Genomic DNA, 26,160 nt, shown 5'->3' with positions numbered 1-26,160 from the left:
CCGCGAGCCCTAAGGGCGCTCGTGCTGCCGCGAGAGCCCTAAAACGTCCACTGCCGAGAAACCATGGCCCTGCCGCCGCCATGACCGCGTGGGCTTTGCCCAGGCGGCACCTGCTGGCGGCGGCGAGGCGGAGGAGAGGATGGGGGCGGTGGTAGTCGCCGCCCGTGTCGCCCTAAGCAGTATTGCCCTAAGCTGAGCGATGCGGGGGCTGTTCTCCAGTTCCAACAGGAAACGGCAGATAATGGAAACATAGGCCCAAGAAAAATAATGGTCAAAGAATGACAAATATGCGGTCAGCTACTCCCTCCGTGATTTAAAATTGTCTAAATATAGACGCATCTACATACTAAATACGTCTAGATACATGTAATAGAGAATTACTTCATATTTGACCGAGGGAGTATACATAGTCAAGGCAAGAAGTATTTTTCCGAGCCAGCTACCAGCCCATCGAACGAAACGGGCATTGGTCGGACGCTTTATCCAGGTTTTACGAAGCCAGTCCACGTCCGCACGATCCTCTCCTGAGTGGGCTGGCCCAATAGTTGTCTATTATTACCTTTAGCCCGCAACCAGCCCAGCCAATTCTTCTTTTGGCATGACCAAAAGAAAGCACGACCAAAGTTAGAGTTTTTTGGATTATGCCATTGCACCTACCAACTTTTTGGCAAAATGGTTAGTCCCCTATTTTCCTTTCCTTACACGGTAGGTTGGGCTGCTGCTGGGCTTTGCTAAACATGATTAGATATTTTAGGGAATAAACATGATTAGTCAATCTAGTCAAATTTAGTTAAAAGACCATATATGATACATGTATCTACCATATTGAACGGGTGCAATTACATTTATTCCCTAGCAATATATACGAACGGATGGATGATGACCAACCAAGACCTCTATAAGAATAAGATACTAAAACCACGATAACTTTTAACAAAAAATGTACTTTTCTAAGACTAAATTTTATTGTCAATAATATACCAATTTACTCTCTCTCTCTCTGTTTCTAAATATGGAAATTTTTATCTTTGTCTTAAACTTCCTAAACTTTGAATAAATTTATCTACCAACATCTACAACTCGAAATTAGTTTGATTAAATCCACATGATGTATATTTTTGTGGTATACTTATCTGGTATCGTAAATGTTAGTACTTTTTTGTATACTTAGCCAGACTTCAAAAAGTTTGACTTACGTAAGTTAGGAATTCTTATACTTAGGAACGATTAAATTACATTTTCTTTAGACAAATAAGAATTAGCAAGAAATTAAAACAAGTCTAACTAGCTTGCCGAATTTTTGAAACAGTGGGCTCTCCCCACCGATTTCCATTAAAGAAACCGCCAAGTTTGAAACAACAGTTCAGCTGAAAGTAACAGAAAATAAAAAACGCCACACCCTACAACAATGCCGCTGGTAATCACAACAGGCATACAGCAGGCGGGAAAAAACAAATCCCAAAACAGAGGAAAAAGCCCACAAAACACAAAAGAAGCTAACGGAACGTCAGTCGTTGCGTCATTGGAGCCCATCCCAGTCTTCTTGAGAAAGCTTTAGAGATCACCACCTTAAGCATCGGAGCTGCCTTCTCTAGCTTGCTTTGATTTGCTTCTTTCTGAAGTCGAGCCCAAGAAATGATATAGTTACATAATGCAAAAACAACAGAGGAGTGATCATCATGGAATTTATGCTTGAAACATGCATCATTTCTTGTCAGCGACCAAATGACTCTGACCAGAGGGAAAGGAGGAAAGCCAACTCCCCATCAGCTCATCCATCTTTCTGGGAAGTATGGAAAGGCCAAAAGCACACATCATAACTTCCCACGGAAAACGGGCCAGCGAACAAACTAGCTTGCCCAATGAACAGTACCCCGGAACTATAAATTTATATAGCGATAAACATGCATGCAGCCTTTTCTTAGAAGGCATATTTCGGCCTTCTCTAAATTAAAAAAAAATCATAGTCTATCTAGCTTGCCGAATGAACAGTACCCCGGAACACACTTCACACATGTGTAATGACGTAGAAGCAACTCCTTCCTTCCCTCTGTCCACCAAAAAAGAGGACGAGCCCTCCTGCAGCAATAAACACAGCCCACCCAGTCCTCAGCTAGCTGCACCTTCCTACGTGCTACACGCTGCCCCCTTTTTCATACAAGGCTCAATGTCGCGAGCGCCCCAAGCGAAACAAGGGAAAGAAAACTAGCTAGTCAGACAGAGAAACACCACGCAACCGGTCGATCGAAACGGCCAGCCGGCTGGCGGCTGCAGCCATGGGCGGCACGTCGCGCAGCAGCATCGGGCACATCCTGCCGGGCACGGGCTTCTTCGCCGTGGGCCTGTGGCACCTGTTCAACCACATCCGGCTCTTCTCCCTGCGCCCGGACTCGTACGTGGCGCCCGTCTGGTTCCCCGTGCCGCGCGCGCGCTGGCGCTACCTGGAGCCGGCCCTCGTCATCGCCGGCAGCGCCCTCGAGTTCGCCATGGAGATGTTCGTCGACCACTCCACCTTCCTCCCCTTCGACGCCGACGGCTCCATCCCCGCGGACCGCCTCCACAACCACGAGCACGCCATCATCTGCCTTTCGCTCGTCGTCTACGCCGGCGCCGCCGTCCACCTCGACCGCCGCCGCTCCTCCCGGGGGCGCCCGGCCCCGGGCGCCCGCGCGCTCTGCCTGCTCCTGGCGTCCGTCGTCTTCGCGCAGGAGCTGCTCGTCTTCCACTTCCACTCCACGAATCACGCGGGCGTCGAGGGGCAGTTCCACTGGTGCCTCCAGGCCGTCGTGGCCGCGTGCCTCGCCACGTCGCTCCTCGGGATCGGGTTCCCCAGGAGCTTCGCCGTGAGCGTCGCCCGGTCGGCGTGCGTCATGTTCCACGGGGTCTGGCTCGCGGTCATCGGGGCCATGGTGTGGGTCCCGGCGCTGGTGCCCAAGGGGTGCTACCTGGTGCGGGTGGACGGCCGCGACACGGTGCGCTGCCGCGGCGAGGCCAGCCTTCGCCGGGCCAAGGCGCTCGTCAACCTGCAGTTTGGTTGGTACCTGTCCTTCCTGACGGTGTTCGTCCTTGCTATGTATTTGTACGTCTGCAGCAGGTACCCTGCCCACCAAGCGTACGCGCGGCTCCCGACGGTAGCCGGCGGCGAGGAGGAAGGTCACGTGGAGGAGGCGCGCAAGTGTGGAGCGCCGCGCGACGGCGGCGGCGACGTGCATGGCGACTTCGCGTCATTGGAGATTGAGGTGTAAATTAGTGCTCTCAAATGTCAAGTGCATGCATGGTACGGAGTACTAGCGAGCATACAGTCCTGCAGATGCAGTGTACAATGCTTGCTCGAACATATACAGTATATATTCATGAATCGATCGGTTCTTACGGGCCTGCTTAATTTGTTTGTTTGAAGAACCATGGAGTTTTCCCACCTCACTTTTATTCCGTCAGCATTGCACACAAAACATGATAATTTTTCAGAAGCTAGAAACATAACCCAGAAACATATATACGAGTAGCTAATATTTTTATTTATTGATTAAAGAAGAAGCAAAATGGAGCGAGTAGCCTCTCGCTAGACATCTCTGCCCGGGCCGGCGGGCCCCTATATAAGTGTGTGTTCTACTGTTCGGTGAAAGGTAACCTTACTCCCAAGGTAAGCACGTTTTATGATGTTGAGTTGAGTGTGTAACGGCAACGGCACACTCATACGTGTGCCTAGCTAGCATTCGTGCATCGTTGCATGCGAAAATGTAGACGCACAAACGATCCCATTTTCTTCCCGACCTCGGCGTGTCCGGACTATAGCTGGCCAACACGGGCCGGCCCAGGTCCAGCACGGCCCACATCTAAACGTGCTTGGCACGGCTCGAGCCCGTCTGGCCAAACCACGCCCGAGGCACGGGACACGAGCCCCACTGGGCCGGCATGGGCCCGGTTAGCCTGGAGGGCCTGAAAAGAGCCCATGTTCTTCTGCGCGTGCGAGAGGCGGAGGTAGAGGAGGAGCCGGCTGTGTTGGCGAGGAGCCGCTCTTCTCCATGGCGGCAGGAGGCGAGGTGGCTCGCCGCTTGGGGCTGGCGGCAGATTGGGGTGTCAAGTAGTTGGCGGCCACGGTGACACTGAGGAGCCGTAGCGGCTTGGGGGCGGTTGGCGAGGTCGCTTGGGGTGGGGGTGGCGGCGGCAGGCGGAGCCGCAGAGGCGAGGTCGCACCGACGGATGATCGCCGCAACGCCATTTGAGGATGCCAAGTCCCCCAATTTCCAGCGGAATGGTGATCTTGAATTGCAGAAATAACAATGAACACCTAATCGTCTCTCAGTTGTACTTGCATCAACGGTGATACGAAAGAAAAGACAATAGCTATGTTTCGTTAGGTAGCTTTAGTTAGTTTATACAGTTCTTTTGTAATTGTGTTGGTTTTAATAAAATTGCTGTACGGGTTTACCTACAGTTTCCAGTCAAAAAAATGTTTTAATTCTTGTGGATAAAGTATTCCGTGGCTAAGAGCCAATAGAAAGGCCTAGGGACGTCCAGCATGGTGTTAGGGTCAAAAATAAACTCAGCTCAAACTTTTCTAAGTAACAGAAACCTATTTTGTAAACTAACACATGCATCTGCCGACTTCTTTCGGATATTGGGGTGAGTATGTGCCGAATAAGAGTCCAAGAGCATACCATTGGACTGAGCATACAATTATCTTTCCAAAAAGTCCTTTCTTGCTTGATTCACAGTTGGCATGAGGAAACCATTATATTTAAAAATTTCAGACACTTAGCAGTCCAAATCGAATCCGAAACAAGGTTGTTACCTTTATGTATAGCTAGCTCAAGAGTGATCTTCATATACCATCCTTCCTTCAAAAGAAACTGTCCTCGTATTGTGATAGGCATGTTGGGAGGGTGATATTAAACAAGTAAATTTTAAGTTCAAACTCAACAATAAATATTTGCATTACTGTTTACTACTGCCCATTGCTATTTATTCTTTTCATATAATTGAAAACAATTTGAATCTGACCTTTAATTTTTTGACACAATATCATCCCTCCAATATATTATTTTTAAAAAACTCGGAAACTTTTAAACATGATTCTCGTGTGGTTTTCACTGCCCTCCAACGTGGTCCCTCAACATACTGCTAGCTTACTTTGATCCGGCCGGTGGCCTCAATCTGAATTAAAGTTTTGGTTTAAATTCACCATTTCTATCCAATTTGTTTGAAAATCAGGGATTTACAGGCATTTCAATCGTGACAAAATATCCCCATAAGTATTTGAAACATTGGCTACTGTAGTAACCAAGTGCGATGTTGTTGGGTGTATGATATATTGAAGGTGCATGAACTACAACTGTTAATATTGTGCGCGCCACTGGACACATCACCTCTCAATAAATGGGAAAGAATGTTACAAGGTACTACCAAGTTCTGTCAAAAAAAAAACAAGGTACTACCAAGTGTAGGTTATATAAGGAAGTGAACTTCCTACCCCGTTAACCTTTTTACAACGGGTGTTTTGGAGGTAAGAGCAAGTCCAAGAGATTACGTAAATGTGAGTCCCTAAATCTCCATATGAGGATTCCATTCCCTCCCTGATGGGGACTCCCGATCCGGCGGATGATTCTGGGGCTTCCGATGGGGATTTGGGGACTGCCTAAGTTTGGGGTGTTGGATGGGGGTTCTGCTGGAGAGCCATTTTTGCTGAAAAGCTCCAAATACAACTATAAGATGTCATTTGAGTAGTCTCTTGGACTTGCTCTAAGTTTTAAAAAAGTGACGGAGTTAGAGATCACATAGGCATAATCTTCCAAACGTTCAAGGTTTGATTAGTAGTATATGGATTGACTTTACCTTCTTCCGAGTCTTGTGCAGGATTTAATTTTCAGAAGATACAAATAATATGTTCTTGATAGGGGAAGATACAAATAATTAAGGGAAAAGTTTAGTACGGAAGGATAACTGCGCTGGTTGAATGCTTACCATAATCAGCGTATGCTTGACCTCCCATCGGTCGGCTGCCGCTTCTATTTAAACAACATAGAGATATACCGTGGAACATTGCATCTTCTTACTCAAAGGCGCAATCTGGCACAGAAGAACCAGATACCACAACAGAATCATCAAGTCCCGATTGATCGCAGAACCACGTACGTGGCATGGCGAACAGAACGGCGTCTCTTGGTTTCTGCGTTCTCCTCGTTCTCTCCTTAGGTTTTGCTCTAATATAAACATTACCGTAATTTAATTTAATTTACTCCTGCTTGTTTTCGCATGCTTATATGCGACATGTCTCTCTCCCTCACACGTGGACAGTCTCTTGTGCCACGAGTCGTGAAGTGGCTACGGCACTTGCGGTGTCCCGGGCTCCCGGCCGATTAGGTTCCCCTGCGGCAACGAGATCGCCCTCACCATGCCGCACGGGCGCCTCTGCGAGCGGGACCGTTGTGGCGCCCTCTGCGTGGAGTTGTACATGTGGAATACCCGGAAATCAAGGGAGTCATCGGCGATTGCCCATCGTATAACACTAGCAAATGCATATGCAGTTTTCTTTGTTAAAAGGCTACAGTCTGTTCGGCCGACGGCAGATGGTGGTGCGATGTGATGTGGTTTTACCTGAGGAAATAAATAAATAAATCTTGTTTCTGTTTGAAATAGCATTTGCCATATCATAAATTCAGAGTGGGGTCACGACTCACGAGGGTCCTAACCGTACGTGTACTACTAAGTAGAATTAAATGAGCATTACACCCTCACTTTTAGAAGAGGTAATAATACTGGCATTATAAGAAGTTGAGTTGCGGAAACAAATTCGTCTAAAACAGTCCAAATCAACCTGCAATATTATATTTAAAACAATAAAAATTGCTCTGGTTCAGTGGAGGCGCTGACGCCTGGTGAATTCAGTTGTCGAGGCGGCTGACTCGTATATATCTGCAAAAAAAAGGATTGGTTGGGCAGCCGAGCTCAACCCAATTTCGTATCAAGACACCCACTTGGTGCGGGAGTGTGGTGGGCTTCCAACATCACATCTTAGGAGTTGGCATGAGAAAGAAAACTATTGCACATATCGTCATGTTAGTCACATGGGAGCTTTGGAACGAAAGAAACGGAAAGGTCTTCCGTAAGACCTCAATTACGCCGCCTATTATCTTCTACAAGATCAAGAATGAAGCTTGCAATTGGGCGCTCTCGGACGGTAAATATATGATTGTTATTATGCCGGAAGATAAGGGTACTTCTAGATTTGTCCTAAGTCAAAGATATTAAAGTTTGACTGATTTTATTGGAAAACCTAACAACATTTATGATTCTAAATTAATATCATTAGATCCATTTTGAAATGTAGTTTCATAATATACTAATATACCGTACCGGTTTGATGTCATATGTTTTGTTACTATCCTATTACATACTAAAAGTAATAGGAGGGTACCGAGGGGAAGCTCTACATTGCCTCACATCACCCAATTATTTCCATCCGTTAGATATGAGTTCTACGAGTCCTACAAATCGTTTGTTTGATGTTAAGTTCAGCTAAATTTCACTGGCCGCTCCTTACTCATAAATTTTGGCAACCATTGTTGCTCCATTCCAGCTTGAAGATAATGCCTGCTCGACCTAGGGTAGGTACTGCCGCTGGCCATGAAATCTCTAAGACCTGAATGAAGAAGAAGACAGGGACATGGAAGACAACATCACAAGAATACAAGAAGACTCACCATCAGAGAAAGAAGAGACCGGCGGCGGCAGGGCGCCAACGGACACCGCCGACGGTGATACGAGGAGGCGGATATCCGATACGGCTGGTGGAGCTGGTGCACCATACAAAGAGCAGGAAGCAGTGACGGGAGGTGCCAAGTAGAGAAGCAACAAAGCGACAATCAAGGGTGGGAGTACTGCGGCGTCTGTGGCCTGGCCGCCTATGGGATTTGGGGAATGAGAGGCTCATGGGAGGAATTTCACAATTTAGGGACATAACTACAAAATCAATCCACGTCACTTATTTCAGGACGGAGGGAGTATATCCCTTAGAACCTCCACAGTGGCGCTGGGCACAGGGGAAGGTAGTGCAGGGGTGCGCGCGGAGGGGCGGAGGCGCAGTTGGGCGCGCACGTCGTAGGGGCGCTGGCGGAGGCGATGCAATGCATGCGCAGGAGGGGCGGAGGTGGTGCAGAGGGCGCGTGGCAGAGGAGCGGAGGAGGTGCAGGGCATGAGCAGAGGTGGTGCGGTGGGGCACTGGCGGAGTTGGGGTTTTGATGGATAAGTGAGGTTGGAAAAGAAAAAGAGATAAGAGAAATAAGTAATTTATTCATTCTTTTATGGGTCCCATCTACGTGCAAATTTAGCATCATGTACACCGCAAGAAAACTAAAATTTACCATGAGTGAAAAATTGGATCTATGTGTCAAATTTGGCTTTCGGCACACTACGGAAGCACTTAGATATGCAAATCTCATGTCTTCGATTTTAAAATTAAAAGTACGACTAATAGATAGGTATCAAACAAAATCCAATATCAGTGAAACTCCCTCCATCCAGATTTATAAGGGCTGCATCGAATTTTGTGCCAAACTTTAACGAACAATTATAAAAAAAATATGTATATACATGTCATACTTAGTTTCTCAATAGGAATACAACGATATATTTTTTGTGCCACAACAACGTCGTATTACAGAGTAATGTTTCGCCAAAGTTCCGTATTAAATCCCGTGCGGGTCTTATAAACCCGATCAGAGAGAGTATATCAATATGGCAGGGAATAAAAAATGATACAAAGAAAAAGAAACGTCATCAGCAAGCATTAAAAAAAAAATACAAAAATGCTCATGAGGTCTAGGCCACCATGCTAGTTTTAACAAAGTTGGTGGAACATGGAAAAATTTGATTTAGAACAAACCTAAAAATACATTTATTTATGTACGGAGGGATTACTTTTTTTTCCTTCCCCTTTTCGAGCTTGGTGGAACTACTTGAGATAAGGCAAAACTTTTGCCTCCATCTGGAGAAAAATATATCAGCAAAAAATGCCTTCTCAGATATCGCGCATCCGGCTGCGGTTGGGCATGAATTGTCTGCCACGCGCCTTCCGCATCAGTCCCGGGCAGCCCGTCACGCCCGGGCACGAATCGCAGCAACAGTCTCTTGTGGATTCCGAAGTCCAGGCCATTAATCCGAGCACGCCACGTCTGACGCCGTTCCACACACTTCGCTCCTTCTTCCCACCGCTTGCTTTGCTCTCCTTACCCAGCCACCAAAAACCCTAGCCGCCGCCGCCGTTCACCGAGGGCATTCGGGTTCCCCCAGCCGCGCACGCCTCCCCAGTACGCGTGCAGGAAAGCAACGTTAAGAGTGACCGACTGCTGTCTCCGGCGAGCCGGCATGGAGGAGAGGCCATAGATCGCCGGCAGGCGCCTCCGCCGCCGCCGGACGCGGCGGCGGAGCAGGCTGGGAGCTCTCAGGAGCTACAGCTCCCGGCGGACATCAACTGGGACCGGCTCGACAAATCGCGCTTCTTCTTCCTCGGCGCGGGGCTCTTCTCCGCCGTCTCCGCCGCGCTCTACCCCGCCGTCGTCCTCAAGACGCGCCTGCAGGTTGCGCCGGAACCGCCCCCGGCGCACGCCGCGGGGGCAGGGCTCCCGCCCTCCGCAGCTGCCGCGGCCACCACAATCCTGCGGCGGGAGGGGCCCCTCGCCTTCTACCGTGGCTTCGCGACCTCCCTCGCCGGAACCGTGCCCGCGCGAGCGCTCTACATGGGGGCCCTCGAGGCCACGCGCTCCGCCGTCGGCCCGGCCGCGCTCAGCCTCGGCGCTCCGGAGCCTGCCGCGTCTGCGGCTGCAGGCGCCGCCGCGGGACTCACCGCTGCCATCGCCGCGCAGGTCGTGTGGACCCCCGTCGACGTCATCAGCCAGCGCCTCATGGTGCAGGGTAACGCGTGCCCGAACTCCCGCTACCGCGGCGGCCTTGACGCCTTCCGCAAGATCGTAGCCTCCGACGGTCTCCGCGGCCTGTACCGTGGCTTCGGCATGTCTATCCTCACCTACGCACCCTCCAATGCCGTGTGGTGGGCTACTTACTCACTATCGCAGAAGATAATCTGGAGTGGGATCGGCTGCTACCTGTGCCAGTATGGTGTTGGTGTGCACCAAATCGATGGCGTCGACGGAGACACCTCAGTGCAGCCGAATTGTAAGACTCTTATGCTGGTGCAGGGCACGAGTGCCGCGGTGGCGGGCGGTGCCGCGGCGCTTGTGACCATGCCGCTGGACACCATCAAGACCAGGATGCAGGTCATGGACGGCGACGGTGAGCCGGTCACCGTGGGGCGGACGGTACGGAGGCTGATCAAGGAAGGCGGGTGGGGCGCGTGTTACAGGGGGCTTGGCCCGAGGTGGGCGTCCATGTCCTTGTCTGCCACCACCATGATCACCACGTACGAGTTCCTCAAGCGACTCTCCGCCAAGGGGCAGGACGGTGGCGTGCCCTGACTTCTGATGGCAAGTATAGATAATGCAAATTAGGTGCTTTTGCTTTGTTTCTTTCGTCCCTTTCCACAGCTTATCTGATCTTTCAGGTCTTAAAAGGAGAAATGGTGATGAGTGTTTGTAGATAGTCGTCGTTTGTTCCTTCAATACAATCCACTTGACTTATGGCGTGTGCTGTTTAATCACATATTTCAAGTTCCGAGCCTTTGCAAGGAAATTCACTCTTTGTGCTTAGAACAAGCCAGATGGTCTTTTCATGGTCATTGCTAACAACTATACTCTTTCTGTTATGTTCCATCCTAATGAACCATTAGCAAATCTCTGAAGGACGACGTTTGGTGGAGTTAATTTATTTGAATACATGTTACCCTGCTCTTAAATGGTAGTGAAGGTGTTTTAATGAGATACATCTCCTAAAGCCGGTGAATTCTTCGTCCTAGGAACAAACCACGAGTCGCTTTCACGCTACAGTTGTGCCTCACGGAGTCACGGTGACGGCTTGTTTTTCTTTCTTCCACCGACCTCCATCTTCTACAATCTTCCATCGATCCTGACACGATTCCGTCTTCCACAATCTTCCATCCTAGTCCGATTTTGCTTCCTCTTCCTCCCTTCGTTCTTATCACCGACTGAATCTCGGCCTATAAAAGCTTTTCTCTGGGAGCAAGGGTTTGCCTGCGTAGCGTTTTTTATTTTGAGGAAAGGCGTAGCATTTTTTATGACGGCGGTGGTTTCTTCGGCGGGTGCTGTTTGTGGCTGGCGCTGCTGTTGTATCTGTCCGAAGGTCCTGTTCAATCGGTGGCTGATCTCGTGGCGGTTCCGGCCGGGGTGTTCAGGCGTTGACAAATTTGGTGGCGGTTGGGGTTACAGCGGCCGCCTGATGCGGTGATATCCGGCGAGTCACCATCGGCAATCACCCCAACTCAGGACCACCACGTTCCAAGAGTTCATCAGTAAGTACTCAGCAAGGGAGCGGCCCTGTGGTCGCCTGCTGCATGTGATCCTCCTCGGTGGAGTTATTCGGCATGGTCAGGCGCTTGTTGGTTTTCCGCTTCCTCCGAGTACTCTGATTAAGGAAACCAACCAATTTCAGGCCCAAACCTCAGTACTTCCTAGGTAAAAATTTGCTGCGATGATTGAGGTTGGTTATGCTTGTGGCCATTGGTATTTAGAGTGCTATTTGTGTAGCTGGAATGTCTTATGAACAATCAAACAATTCCCAGTATCTCATCATGTTAATAAGTTTTCATGCCATCATACTCATCTCTAGCTTGTCCAAGTATAGGAGAAGGAGCAGAGGATTAAAGTGGCTAATCTCTTTGTTGCTGCCTATATGTGATAGTTTCGTGTCCCGCAAGATGTTTGATGAAATGTGCGCAAAAGATTACCATGGGGCAGAGCTCTTTTATTTTTTCTAGAATAGGTGTAGTGTACTTTGTTCTTGTATATATGTGATTATTTAACTGGCATAAGAGATTGCGTGAGTACATATGCAGTGCTTTATGTCTGAAAGATTGTTTGCTCTGTCTATGGAAAACTTCCTGTGGTTTCTAGTTCCATTACACCTCCTCAATGCAAGGTTAATTTTGAATTTAGTAGATTATTAAGTTTCTGATCATATTGTTGCTCTTTATATTGTCTATATATTATTAAGTTTATGCTCATATTTGCTTTTTATATTGTTGCTCACATTGTTGCCCATATTGCAACTCATAGAACCATGATGGAAGAAAGATATTGCAAATAGAAGTTCAGGAGCATACAAAAAAGCTCGAAGCATCAGACAGTTGAAGAAATATGTCTAGGTGATGTAAGTATCTTGCGCACCACCTAGCCAATAGAGATTGAGTATTAAATACATCGCCCTTTATATTGTCTATAGCAGGAAAGACAAAATTCTTCGGTAGATGATGTTTCACAATCACAACACTCTCTCTCTCCAACTATGAGGACAAATTTACCAATTACCTTACATATATATGTGCTACCATTTTCATGCAAGGCGTCAACGGTACAAGCTTAACATGAATGGCTTGGAAGTTTGAAGTTCTGTGTACTGTATATATGCTTAATTCAAGTGTTTTACTTTTTATTAATGCGTTCCATGCTACAATTTCGATGACTATATTTAAGTGGCTCTATATTTTTAGAGTTATTGGTCATTCCGTATTTATCATTTAGTTAGAACTTCATGGCCAACAATCTGTGTTAACCAGTTAACTTCATTGTACTAAATCATATTGCAGGTCTTGTTACTTCTCTAGTAGTTAGAAATCAGTTTTTTAAGTTTGGAGATAAAGGTGCTTCAGGAAAAACCTATGGATATGGGATTGAAGTTGAAAAATCGGGAGGTTTGGTTCATCTCATTCCTTCTGCTGATGCCTTGGATCCATAAGAAAGGGAACAAGCCCCCCTCTGTTGTCCTAAACCTATCAGATGTTACACCCATATGCCCATATGTTTGATGTTCGATTAATTATTTCTCACATCTGTATTATAAGCAGATAGGATAATACTGACACATTGAACGGATTAGTCCTTATCTAATTTGGAAGCCTAATTATTATTTTTATCTTAGTTTTATATACATAGCCTCTATTCCTTAACATATTTTTTTAGGGAAACTTAGCATACTTTTCAACATTAGTTATCTGGTTCATGTCAGAATTGATTCATGGTATTCCCACATCTGCATTATAAGTAGACATGATAATGCATTTTATTCTCTCTTTTTTGCTCGTACCTATATTGATTCGGTTTTTTGAAAGAAATGGAAACAAGAAGTAGCAGAGCTACATGAGCAAGAAAATGACAGGCAGAGCCTTGTGGAGACAAGAACTCACCCGGTCTTGGGCCCTAGAGCTCGAAGCTCTGCAGGAGGAGGTGTGCTCATGGAGAAGCGGGTGCACTTAAGAACAAATCCAATTAAATTAAGTACAAGACCTGTTGATTCTGTGGAAGAATCAACAATTTGTTGATTTTTTTTAGCATGCTAGGATATGTTCTTTGGCATTACCACACGGAAGAATCAACAATTTGTTGATTTCTTTTGGCATGCTAGGATATATTCTTTGGCATTACCTTTTTCTTTGTCCAGAAGATTGTGTTTTAGCCTTTTGTGTATAAGTTGTCATGAGTTATCTGTTCCTATCTGATGTTTGCTTCTCTATCCGCTGCAAATGCTATTAATTTTTAGATTGATGTCCAGAAGATTGTGTTTTAGCCTTTGTGTATAAGTTGTCATGAGTTACATGTTCCTATCTGATGTTTGCTTCTCTATTCGCTGAAAATGCTATTAATTTTCAGATTGATGTCCAGAAGATTGTGTTTTAGCCTTTGTGTATAAGCTGTCATGAGTTATATGTTCATATATGATGTTTGCTTCTCTATCCGTTGAAAATGCTATCAATTTGCTATCAATTTTCGGATTGATGTCCAAAAGATTGTGTTTTAGCCTTTGTGTATAAGCTGTCATGAGTTATATGTTCATATCTGATGTTTGCTTCTCTATCCGTTGAAAATGCTATCAATTTTCAGATTGATGTAAACACTGAAGTTGGAGTGTTGTGTTATATTCGTCTTAAAGACCTTCGACTCTACAGGGTGTATGGACGTTGCAATCGACCACTGTTTATGGTTCAAAGCCAGAGGCTTCTGCTATAACTGATATGGTCTTTTATTCTAATTAGATTGGCATGCATGTATTTGTTCTCATATGTTGCTATTATTTAACTGTGTTTGTGTGGTTATCCAAGAGACTCTTGGTTGGCGTGACTTCGTTGTCAAAGGATTATAGAGCACATAGATACATGAGAGGGAGAGATTGATTTCAGTGACTATACATGTAAGTTTTTTTTTAACCACTACATGTAAGTTAGTACTGAACAGGAAGAGATTGATTTTAGTGACTATACATGTAAGTTAGTACTGAACATATGTGGGGTGACGGTTCTACTCAACTCCATTTGGGTTTCTTTCAATGATACGAGTAATATTTTATTTGCCCCTTCTGTTTGTGTTATTCTATTGGTAGCTTTTGATGTTGCACACGATAAAAGTGAACTTGCTAATCATGGTAAAACATCAAAAAATTACATTAAAACAATCACATAAAATAGAGATAATATGAACGACAAATATAGAAAAGCATCCAGTACGGCGCAGCAACGCGCGTGTACCCTTCTAGTATATATGCATGACAGAAACAATTTCAACGCTGCGGTGCAGTTCATTCTGCTTGTTTACTGCTCTGCTTCAGTCCAAACATGGCATGCACATCACCATTCCATTCCACCCACTCCAGCATGCACCAAGCTGATTCCATGTCATTTATGTCCATCTCTAGTTTCTGAATCTGATCATGAACTACATGCCACATGAGTCACCTGAGGAATATGTCGATGGACACAGTCGATGTCCATCTCTTTGTTTATGGTCATTGGAAAGTTGGGGTAAAGTTATGTAGGCTTAACTCTCTCTTCTTTGTCCCCTTCTCTACTGTTCTTGCAGGAAAAAATCTTAGATCTCGCCTGGAGCTCGGCCTGAGCCCGGATCCTCACTACCGGCTTCGCCGGTGGGGATGGGGTAGGTGTCCGGAGCTCCGTTGGAGTTAGGTTTCCCTCTGGGATGTTCGGCTTAATGCCGGGGTGTGGTGCTATGCCGTTAGGAGGTAGTCTGGGACCGCGTGCGAGTAGCGATCGGCGGCGTTTGGTGGCGGATATCCCTGTGGTGGCCGGAGGTCGGCTGCTATGGAGATGGACGACGGCAACCTCCCAAATAAACTCGCGGTCCTTTCTTTGCAGGGAGTCCTCAGTTCCTCCTCTTGAGGTCAGAGTCATTGTGGTGGTGGCTCTCCGGCGAGAGGATGGAAGCGGGTTGAAGATTTCCTCTTGTGGTCGAGCTCATTAGCAGGGGATACCGTGGAGGAGCTTAGGCGCCTGCAATCGGCCGCCGGCTCCCGCCGTTCCTCTGCATCTTCTGGTCGAAGGGCGACCGAATCTTTTCCTCCTGGCCGGAGTGCCGATTTGGAGGCAGTTCTTCCCCTGGTTGGTGGTCGCAGCAACCAGCTGCGACGGCTTTGTCGTCCCCGGCGACGGCGAGGAGAGCACCGATTGAGGATCGAGGACCCAATTGCGTTTCTTCTTCTCCTTTGAGGGTCCTTTCTGCAAAGTCCAAGGACTTGTTTGTATTTCGAAATCTGTTGTGGGTGTGCTTGTACTTTGTGCTACTAGTAATGAATAAATTCGGAATCCTACCTTTTACAAAAAAAAAGTTATGTAGGTTAACAGTCTTTTCTTGGAATAAACAAGAGCTGTGGTTTGTGGATGATGTTCTAACTGCCTTCACTGTGGCCTTGTCTTAACTTGGATTACAAATTACATGTAATTCACCATATTAATAATGGTTAATATCTCTTGTCTGTTGGGGTAGTGAGACGAAGATTCCCCTCCATCCTCAAACCTTAGCTCCCACCTCCTCCTTCCTGAACCCTAGCCACCACCTCTTCCCTCCAACCCCCCTTTCGCCTCTCGCAGTGGACAGCAGCGGTAGGGGCAAATCTCCCACCATGGTGGCCATCCTACGGTGACGATTGTACACACATCATTCCATCGTAGTTCGTTTCAGCCTTTGGCCTCGCGGTGGCGGTGGCGTTCTTGCTGTTCTCCCACGGCGATGATGGCATGAAATCTGGGACAGGGTGACGGCTCATGCCATTTGGAAAACGGCACTCATGACGCTTCCATTCTTATCAATTCGGAGGACAGCAATCCAATGTGGGGAAGCGAACGAGTCGGCTAGGTAGGGATGCAAAAGGGATCCTGTAAAAGGCTTGCTTCTAGTTCAATTCTAACATTAGAAGATTTGAAAAATGAACTAGAAGTGGGCTCTTCGCGGGATCCCGTTTGCACCTCTACGGCTAGGTCCAACCTAGATTTTTGTATATCGATCTGTGGCGGAGATTGTTCAATTATTTTCTGAAATTTTCAACACTTTTTTGAGGTGTAACCAAGGCCAGAAAGTCGGATGCACCATAAGTCCTTGTGCACAATACTCCCCCATTTTCACAAAGTTTGACATATTTTGTTTCGTTAAGATAAGACTTTGATCAAGAATTATACTATTAATATGTAATCTATATGATACAAAATCATGATTATTAGAAAGAACTTTTAAAGAGGAATCTATTAATATAAATTTCATGTACGTAAAAACACGTATTAATAGAATTATCATTGGTCAAAATCTTGTCTTAACGAAACAAAATACGCTAATCTTTGTGAAATGGAGGAGTAATACTCTCTCCCTATCTAGAGAGCCACTCAGCTGACATACTGGGTAGAGATACCACGTCAACAACGGTAGTTGCTTGAAGGAGAGTCCTACATTAGCTTTGTTTATTTTATTTATATATTGACCACAAGGTCCAAAAGGGATGTGATTGTGCGTGTAATTATGGTATTAGGCATTCGGCCGGCCTATCTATGTTTGATAGTGAAAGCTCATTAGCGTAAGATGATATGTTAGGTGTTGTGCGTCAATGAAAAATCAATATTTTTCTCTGTTCTTTTTCTTCTGAACAAATTAGTACTGAACTTGATTTGCTACATCCTAGTAGTACTGAACTAGACTGCTGGATACATATCCACCAATCTTTGCGCTAAATCAATCTGTTACGAGCATATTGCTCATCCTCTAACAGAAGAACCGCTAGTTTGCGGTGATTGGGTGCTGTTGTGCGGGTCTATTAATACGTCAAAGGTCATTATGAAATCTGATTGTCAGGTGTTCACTGAGCTTTCCAAGACAAGGAAAAAGAACAGGTCAGCGATCTTGCCGATTCTAACCCAAATTGAGGAGATTACCGGGATTTCGCGTGTTTTGTAAGCCGTTTGGCAAATGCTGCAGCACATTTTACTGCTAAATGTGCATCTATCACTGAACCGGAGTGTGCCTGGGAGTCTCTCGGGTGCCGGTGTTTTTAACCAGGTGTATTCAGCATGACCGCTCCACTGCTGTCTAATGAATGAAAGTTCTGTTTCACGAAAAAAAAATGCATATCCACAAAGGAGTTCAATAGTGCTTATTTTTTTTACATAACAATCATCAGAGGATTATTTTGTTGCCAAACATCGGTCGAAAAATTAGACCGCCAAAATAGTGGTCTTCTATAATAAAACCTGGTTGAAAACCATAAGCAGGCATCAGTTCTTTGGAGTGGGTAGGAACTTGGAGGCATCCGATTGGGTTACCGGAGAAGAAACGAAATTGGACAAGAAACACCTCAGTGGCCTGCTTCAAAAATAGGCTTACACGAGAATTTCACAGCAGTCCCGGTAAGAATCCACAACACCAGCATCCCTGACGGAGCACGGGTTTTTGCAAACCACGGACGGTTCCAGCCTTTCAGGACAGATGGCATGGCATCCCTAGGCTACACACCCTTCGAGTTACTACTACTCAAGACAGACTCACAGTCCAAACTGAACCCAAAACCGTGCAAGGAAAACATGTCAATGGACACATAACCAGAGCCTAGCAGGTTAGTACAGTAAAACAATGCCTTTTTTAACTTCACATGCATACACTACCGCTGCTGCCAAGAGAGAGGGCGTAAGCTCCAACTCCAAATGTACATCGATTAACAGCTAGCTCATGTGGAATAAGAAAAAGGTCCCTGTGTTGTGTTGTTTTGATGTGAGTCTCTTCCGTCTCAGAGGTACTGCTCGTGTATCCTCGCTCGGTTCTCTTCCCACCATAGCCTCGCATGCATCTCGCTGAACTTCTCCCGGCTACAAAAAGAGCAAGAGTAGTGAAAGAAGTGAGTCTCTTGCCATATGACCACACCTACCTTGTACGAATGGGGAAAAGGAAAGCTTTGTTGGTGCCGACTCAACATGCACCGCTTCTACGCATTTCACCAAACTTCGATTGTTAGGATTAGGTTGTTATTCTGTCTTTCCAGGCTTGTATATATGCTCAACACTTCACAGCTTTCCGAAGATTAAGAAGTTAATATTTCCGTATCTTTGCGATTTGTAGGACCTTACGCTACCCCCAACAACGGCTCTGGAATAATCCCATTCACAAAGAACGGTAATATAAGCACGATGTAAGACAAACCTGAATCGAACACGCCGGAGTTCTCTGATGCCGCCAGGCAAAGCCCGGATGGTAATATATACACCGGGGTGGTCTTCTTCAACCCATTCCCTCTCTTGGTCGCTTGCATTGCTGATTGACACTGAGAGCTCATCAGATCTGTCAACCTCTTCGGGAGAGGAGCTCGTCCTCATTGATGCATCCATCGATGAGGTCTCTGTCTTGGCTCCACTAATACTTGACAGCTTCGGTGTCGATGCCAGCCCCACTGAATCATAGCACTGGTGTCCATGGTGCTGGTGCTGGTGGAGGCCATTACAGTAGTGATTTGAATGGTGCTCAAGAGAATCTGATGAAGAGTAACCCATCGCTCCGCCACCCGATGTTGCTCTGTTTAATGAACGAGGTACTCGCTCCTTGTCCAGCGGCGGTGTTACTGGGCTATCCTCCTTGGAGCTCTGCAGGATGCAAATGCCATGGAACAACGTAAAGGTCATGCAACAAGACGGACTTCTAGTGATTGAAACAGCTAAGAAAGATAAATTAAGCACTTCTCACCTCATCTTCAGACTTTGGAGTAGTGGGGAGAGGAACACTTTGATGGTTAAACCTTTGTACATTGTAAAGTTCCATAACTTTATCATAATTCTCAGCCCACCACCTTTGTGCTTGCCATTTGTTGAACATCTCACGGCTATCATAATATCAATCCATGCACAAAAAAGTAAGTCACAGCATGGTGAATTACAGATGCAAAGAAAGTAGCATAGAAAATGTAAGCAAGCATGGATATTTATATCAGAACGTACATTTATTACATTTTAGGTTAGTATATTGTGAAAATAACAAATCGCGTGCAAGAAAGATCTAAACTGACACTTTTTTTCCACATAATCACAGGATGAGCAATGAAGCGATAAACAGCACGGGCTATACCTGTAATTACTTAATAATCTGCATGATCAATGCCAAGCTGTGGGTTTAATGAATGCATGGGAGCTAAGAACATCAGCAGCTAACAGATCAAAAGGATCATGGCACATATATTCTACTTGGTAGATAGAATTGAGTGTTCCCTCCATTATCCCACAACTTCCCAGATCAAACTTGGAAAGTTCTTCATTAGCAACTACTCAGTCCAAAATATTACTCCGAACTATTTTTTTCTCGAAAGTGCACCCAAATGCGTGTACTTTTGTATTACACGAAAGCATCAAAATGATGACTACCGAAACGAAAATGAAAACAGAACCCCAGCTAACCTACAACAAACAAAAGAAGAAATAAACCAAGGTCAGCGGGGTGGGCGTGCAAATTGATGCTATTCATATGTATCAGTTTTATTCTACCTCACCAATCAGTCATGACATATGCCTGTATACTCGAGAAAATCATGATGGATCCATGGCAGCGGCACAGAGAATTTTAGTTCCACTTGCATATTAATTTGAAGTGTTATATCTTCACACATGCATATGACCAGTAAGTTTACAAACCAGATTCAACTGATAAAGTGAACAGTTAATCAACCTCATCTGGCAATTCCTAAATACAGAACCGAAGGGGCCATGGGGGAGGATAAAATTCACATGGCCCACTGCTAGCGATTTCCTGCTTTGACAACACCCCATTTAACACACAGTGGCGACAGAAATCAACAATCAATTGTGCCGAAAAAGTAGTCATGCCAAATTGCCAATAGGTATTGCTGGTAGATCTAAATAACATTATTCTCAAATCAATGTTACCAACTCCATCATGAATCCATAAACTACAAAACTCTAAATCGTCCTTACTTACCGTAGATCTAGAACCAATTAAATAAACAAAAAACACCTTGCACCCACCTTAAGGTTCAGCTTGTGTTTCAGCCATAAATAGTAGTATTCTGAACCTAATAATACGAGTGGGGGCTTCAACATAGCTGGCCATGAGGAACTCCATGCAAGAATCTTATTTTAACAATGCTACTGTGGTTATAGACAAATCTTAAAACAACTACTGTAAACTCAATCTGAACACTACAAATCTATGATGCGCATATTTTTACATGAGCATTTTTTATAGTGTTCAGACTAAGTTTGCAATAGTGATTTGTAAGATATGATGATGACTGTAACATTCTTGGAACCATAGCTCCACACATACCAAAATTGCTGCCAATTAGAAGTCCATGCTGATATGAAGGGACCCATCTCCATATGATTTAAGATCACAAGCCAACACCATTTCACCAACCACTTCTATATAACATATGGCCAATGAAGAGAGGAGAGAGAACGTTTTCTGTTCCCATGCTCTCTTTCCATTAAGATTCTTTATTGACTACCCAGATGAGATGTAGCTTGTGGGCCTCTCATATCTCTGCCCCATGATAATACTACCTCTTGGTGGAGAGGACACACCACCTCCAGCACAGCAAATGTATGGCTTTGATAACCTAAAGTACAAATGTGCAAGCTGGAGTTGCCCCACATAGTACTTGTAAGTTCAAAATTCATACCCACTTGATACACTGGAGCTCCTATGCCTCTACCTTGGACAGCTGACATGATCCCATAAACTCTACCATAAAGTATAGCTTAAAATTCTAAACCTACCGACTCTGCAACATGCATGCTGACACATCTAGACTTCTACCTGGCTGGAGCACGTGTGGGGTTAAAAGAGGGTCTTTACCATAGAGTTGACAATGAGAGAAGTACCATTTTTTCTAAAGTAATTGCTATTCACGATGTGCCAGATTGTTCCCCTTCGAGCTTACCCAGTAGTAAAATCCAAAACAGTAAGGGATTCAAAATCTATTGAAAACATAGAAGTGAGGAAAAGTGTGGCAGACATGTAGAGTAGAGTATCACTTTTGTAGTATTTTGAAGTTTTGGAATCTTTATGTTACCGTTCCCAGTTCCAACGGTATAATACCTTTTATCATTCTCTAGTCAAAATAGAATTACACCCAAGTAACTCGCAGTCTCAGGTCACTTCATTTAGGAAGTTGGTTTGAGTTTTGACTTTTGACAGATGATATCCCATGATTCATATCAAATTTTCCTTTTCAAGCCAACCGAGATACAAATTAAAGGTCATCAAGTTCCATGGCGTTCAGTAGTAAATAGACTGGCAGCTTTGAAGATTTTTAGAAAAATCAGAGAAAAAGAAAATAGGGAACAAAAATCAGTAGTAAATAGACTAGCAGCAAGGAGGACGACGAGAAGGAGTAGATAATTAGAAGAGTGGAAGCCAGCTATTTACAACTAGGGCTAAAAAACTAAAATACGAACCAAATTTAAAATTTATATATGTTAACACAGACAAAGTCAGCTACTCAGGTTTAACTACTCCATATCATATTGTGCATTTCTCAAGGAAACTTTAGTAATTTTGCGTACTGACCAGTAAAAAATTAAAAAAAGATTGCCTGAAACTTCAATGCGTTGAGTGTTTTCAACATATTCAGTCTGATCTATCAGCAAATTTTCGACGGAATTTAACAAAACTGCAATCACAACTGCTGGAAATTTAGACTACGCCAATACTGTAGGATACTGTGCAATCGAAGAACCGAGTAATGCGTTAAAAAAGAAGAAGCAAATATTAGCTCAAGTAAGCGCAATCGCGCAAAAGCACACCTGAACCGGATGCGTTTGAGGTCGTTGCCACCTAGCGGCAGCGAGACGAACGTGATGAGGACGCCGGGCTCCACCTGCGCCACCCACTCCTTCGCGTCGTCCTCCTTGCCGCCGCCAGACGACATCTCGTCGTCCTCCTCCTCCTCCTCGTCGCCGGTGGGGAAGTCGGTGCGCGCGCTCATGGACGGCGTGGCGTCCCCGCTTGACAGCGCGCCGCCGCCCGCGGCGCGTCGGTACGCGTAGTGGAAGCGGTCGGAGCCGGAGGCGGTCTCGGAGTCCTGGAAGCCGTTGCCCCCGCGGTGGTGGTACGGGTGGTGCCGCCCCGAAGCCCCAGCCGAGGAGCCGGCGCAGGGCTTGCAGTGCCGGTACGCGCCCGACGCTTTCAGCGCCATGTCCTTGATCTGAACAGAAGAAAAGTTCCCCCCGTCAAATCAATCCCCCGACTCCCACAGTGCCACTCGATCTGATGATTATGACCTCGAAACAAGATTCCAAAACCTAGGAAGCTGTAACTTTCCATAACGATTTCGACAAATTAAAATTCCCGTATTTTCTTTTGATTAACAGAACAAGAAAAGACAAAAATAAAAACATTTCAATCGAACTTCACTCGCGAGCAAGCACAGAGTACCGGGGAACCCACCTGCGCGGTGAGTGCCTTGATGGCCAGCCGCGTGCTGGGCGTCGCCGCATCGCTAACGCCGCCGCCGTCCACGGCGTCCTCGTCCTCCGGCGGCTCGTGCAGCCGCGGCCCGCCGCCGCCGGGCTGCCTGGAGCAAGCGATGCACGTGAGCATCCTGACCTCTCGGCCCTCCGGCGAGCACCACGCACGTGCACGCCCCTCTCACGGACGCGCGACGACAGCGACGGATACTCCCGGCGGAAAGCGAAACCGATAGCGGCGTGCGGCGTCTTTAAACGGGGGGCGGCTGGCTGGCTCGCACGTAGGAGTAGTACAGAATAACACGGATCAAGACGTGGCGACGCACACCGCCTCCATCCCTCCCCTTCTCCGATCTCGAGCTCGAGTTAAGGGCATTAATGGCGGCTTAGTATATTGCGGTAATGGCAGGAGCCGCACAACGGGCACGAGTCAAGTGGGGATAAATTTATGGAGCGGCGCAGCGGCTGTGCTGTTTCTGCTCCACTGGAGGGAGAGGAGGACTCACTGGATGGATCGATCAATGCCAAAGTTTGCTGACACATCTCTGATGGGTGGTGGGCCCCGTGGGTGTGGCCGTGTGGGCAGTACTTGACAGCAGAGCAGGGAGTGAGTGTGTGAGTGGCAGTAGAACTTTTTGCAAGCGTGTCTGTTTCGACGGGGATGCGTGGGTGGGTGAAAAGGTGAAGGAAACATTCAAATATACTCGTGACTTTCTTTTTTTTTTTTGAAGATTTCAAATGCGCCCATTTTCCTTTTCAAAGTGAATTGGGAATGGACATTTCAAAATGAGCTAATTGCACCAGTACCCACGACAAATTGAGAGGTGGGAGCATTTTAGTCCAACAAGTTGCAAAAGGTGAAAAACTCTCTTAAAACTTGATTAGATGTCCACAGTAACCCGGATTATTCCGAATTGGACACGTCGGTGTTCTCAGGCGTTCTAGCTAGGCAATTTGCAAATTTGTGGAAAAGTCCCTTGTTTTTAATATTTCACGGACTAGCTAGTTTGACTGCTCTGGGGGAAGCAGTTTTTCAGCATGAACCCGCGTCACCGGTCACCTTGGCCCAACCGCCGTCGTCCGGTGTGCTCCACCTGGTGTTGGTGCCGCATACCCCGCCGCCTCTGTCATCGCCACTGCCCATTGGCCGGAAACCTCGCCGCATCCACTGCCGGACCACCTGCTGCCTCTCCCTCGCTCACCCCCGGTCTCTCGCCGTCACTCGCACGCCGAAGGGTTTCTAGGGTTAAGATCTCGGTCGGGCGCAGAGGAAAAGGGGGGTTTTCTTTCTTTTGATGGAGGAGAGAGATGAATCGAGGGGTAACTATGCAATTGTCCCAGGGGGTTTGAAAAACCGGCTAAACAGGCCATGTGTCAATGTTTGATTGGCCTAAACGTCTAAGCAATCCAAATTACAAGTTTTATGGCTAGTTTTTCACCTTTTGCAACTTGTTGGACTAAAATGCTCTTTTTTTAGAGAGGACTAAAATGCTTCTAACTCTCAAGTTGTTGGGCTTCCGGTGCAATTACCTTTCTTTCAAAATCAACGAAGCCGCATGTAAAAAAGGTCACGATACTTTTGGACATTTTTTCGAGGTCGAGGAGGATACTTTTGGACATTTTTTCGAGGTCGAGGAGGATACTTTTGGACATTGCACCAACTGATTTGCATTTATACCAAGAGCTATTTTACGGTACCCCGGAATAAATACAAACCGTTCATTTATCTCATCTAATGGACATCCTTCGTTGGTACTCCATCGCAACACGGAAGGAGTGCCGCATCTAAAAACTGTGGAGTACTATCGGTTGAGGGGTAAAACGTAATCAAGAGGATAATTACCTACTCCGTGATTTAAAAATAAACATGTTTATTTAACCCAGACAGTTTATGTTCCCTATGGAGAGACGGTGATTGCGGTGGCTTGGCCTACCGGCGGCCTTCCAGCCATCACACGGCGCGCCCAGGCGCCCTAGTAGCTGAAGTAGCAGGCAAGGACTTCTGGTGCGGAAATGAGTTCTGGCCAGCTGAATCACAGAGATATACTAGTTCATCACTTTGACCGTGATGGAGATTTCAGATGGTGTATGCAATCACCCGTATGCTAGTATTTTTCTTTTATAAAGAATCATGAGATGTGCACATCGGATTAAGCCCTAATTTGAAACCTAAACATGCCATATGCCATGGTAGCTCTCTAATGATCTGGACGGAGGGTCACGTCAGCCTTAGCCTAACACGAAGGAAGTCTAATATAACCTTTTAAATCAAGGGTTAGATCTGACTAATACTCCAGTCCCCTGTACCAAAAGCAGAAGCCTACAACCATCACGAACTCGCCCGCACGGCGCAAACAAAGACGTTGCGGTTGCGCCGCCAACCGTATGCCGAGCCACCGATCGCTATCGGACGAGCAGCCGGGCGCCGCATCCATCATGGCCACTCGAGCGCCACCCATCATGCCACCCGGCCTTTCCGGTACACGCCACGCCAGCGGCAAGCCAGCCCTGCCCCTCCGGAAAAACGAATATCAATATCCTCCAGCCGCGTCGTCCCCCACAGCCAGCCCACATCGATCGCCATCTCCCCGCCGTCCGCCACGAGGTTGTTGTTCCGTTCCAGAGCAGCGGGGCGGGGCGGGGCTCGAACCGGTAGTGGTCGACGGCAGCACATGCCCGCCGCTCTCGGGGCTAGCTCGGGGGTGGGCCTTGGCTTGTCTCCCAACGGACGAGGCTTTGGCTCGGCTCCGGTGGTGACAAATTAGAGCACTGATTGCCTATAATATGCTACGTATAGTAGTTAATCCGTTCTTTTCCTGGGTGGGGTTGCTGCTGCCGAGCTGCTCCCCGGCTCGTCGGATCCTTTTCTCGTCTTGCTTAAGATTACTTTTAGCTTTCTTGTCTGCAGCTACGGGTGCACGCACAGTTAACACTTACCCGTAGTGTTTGTTTCATGATCATCAACAATGAGCCTTGCACTATGATTGTTCTTTAGAAGATGCAGAGAGAGAGCCCAAGGAGCATCATGCTGCATCCATGCCCAGACGATGTGGCAGTCAAGTGCCAAAGGTTGAGGACCTGGTCCTCGACCAAACATGGGCTAGCAGAACAAATTGTTGGAAACCAAGAGCGGGCCTAACCTTTAAAAAAAAAATTGGTCTTATCAATTACTCGCTTCTTTTCACAAATCTTGACGTATTTGGTTTCGTCAAACAAGGTTTTGATTAAAAATTACTTCATTAATATGAGTTTTTTAAGACATGAATTTAAAATAAACTCGTTGTCGAAAGTTTTTGCCG

General features: G+C 46.3%; 3 protein-coding genes and 1 non-coding gene across 4 annotated transcripts; 2 read left to right on the top strand and 2 right to left on the bottom strand.

Annotated features, from left to right (window-relative positions):
• Nucleotides 1-2,079: 2,079 nt before the first annotated feature.
• On the top strand, nt 2,080-3,385 carry LOC100846845. The gene has a single exon (XM_003576534.4). The coding sequence runs from the start codon at nt 2,277-2,279 to the stop codon at nt 3,243-3,245; it is 969 nt and encodes a 322-aa protein (XP_003576582.1). The 5' UTR covers nt 2,080-2,276; the 3' UTR covers nt 3,246-3,385.
• A 4,281-nt stretch (nt 3,386-7,666) lies between these two features.
• Nucleotides 7,667-10,759, top strand: LOC100846534 (solute carrier family 25 member 44). The gene is made up of 2 exons (XM_003576533.3): nt 7,667-7,786; nt 9,252-10,759. The coding sequence occupies exons 1-2, from the start codon at nt 7,667-7,669 to the stop codon at nt 10,470-10,472; spliced, it is 1,341 nt and encodes a 446-aa protein (XP_003576581.1). The 3' UTR covers nt 10,473-10,759.
• A 6,976-nt stretch (nt 10,760-17,735) lies between these two features.
• Nucleotides 17,736-23,338, bottom strand: LOC100835582 (protein Brevis radix-like 1). Its single transcript, XM_003578147.4, has 5 exons — nt 22,842-23,338; nt 22,199-22,599; nt 19,128-19,263; nt 18,591-19,027; nt 17,736-18,259 (listed from the first exon to the last, which is right to left on the bottom strand). Exons 1-5 carry the CDS (start codon nt 22,992-22,994, stop codon nt 18,181-18,183), a joined length of 1,206 nt encoding a protein of 401 aa, XP_003578195.2. The 5' UTR covers nt 22,995-23,338; the 3' UTR covers nt 17,736-18,180.
• Nucleotides 20,565-20,662, bottom strand: MIR1878 (microRNA MIR1878). Its single transcript, NR_126845.1, has one exon. It is a non-coding gene; the product is annotated as a microRNA MIR1878 (primary transcript).
• Nucleotides 23,339-26,160: the final 2,822 nt, after the last annotated feature.

This window comes from Brachypodium distachyon, chromosome 4, assembly GCF_000005505.3.
Source record: "Brachypodium distachyon strain Bd21 chromosome 4, Brachypodium_distachyon_v3.0, whole genome shotgun sequence".
NCBI lineage: Eukaryota > Viridiplantae > Streptophyta > Magnoliopsida > Poales > Poaceae > Brachypodium > Brachypodium distachyon.
The sequence above is the reverse complement of the archived record's forward strand: the minus strand, read 5'-3'. Positions and strand labels throughout refer to the sequence as shown.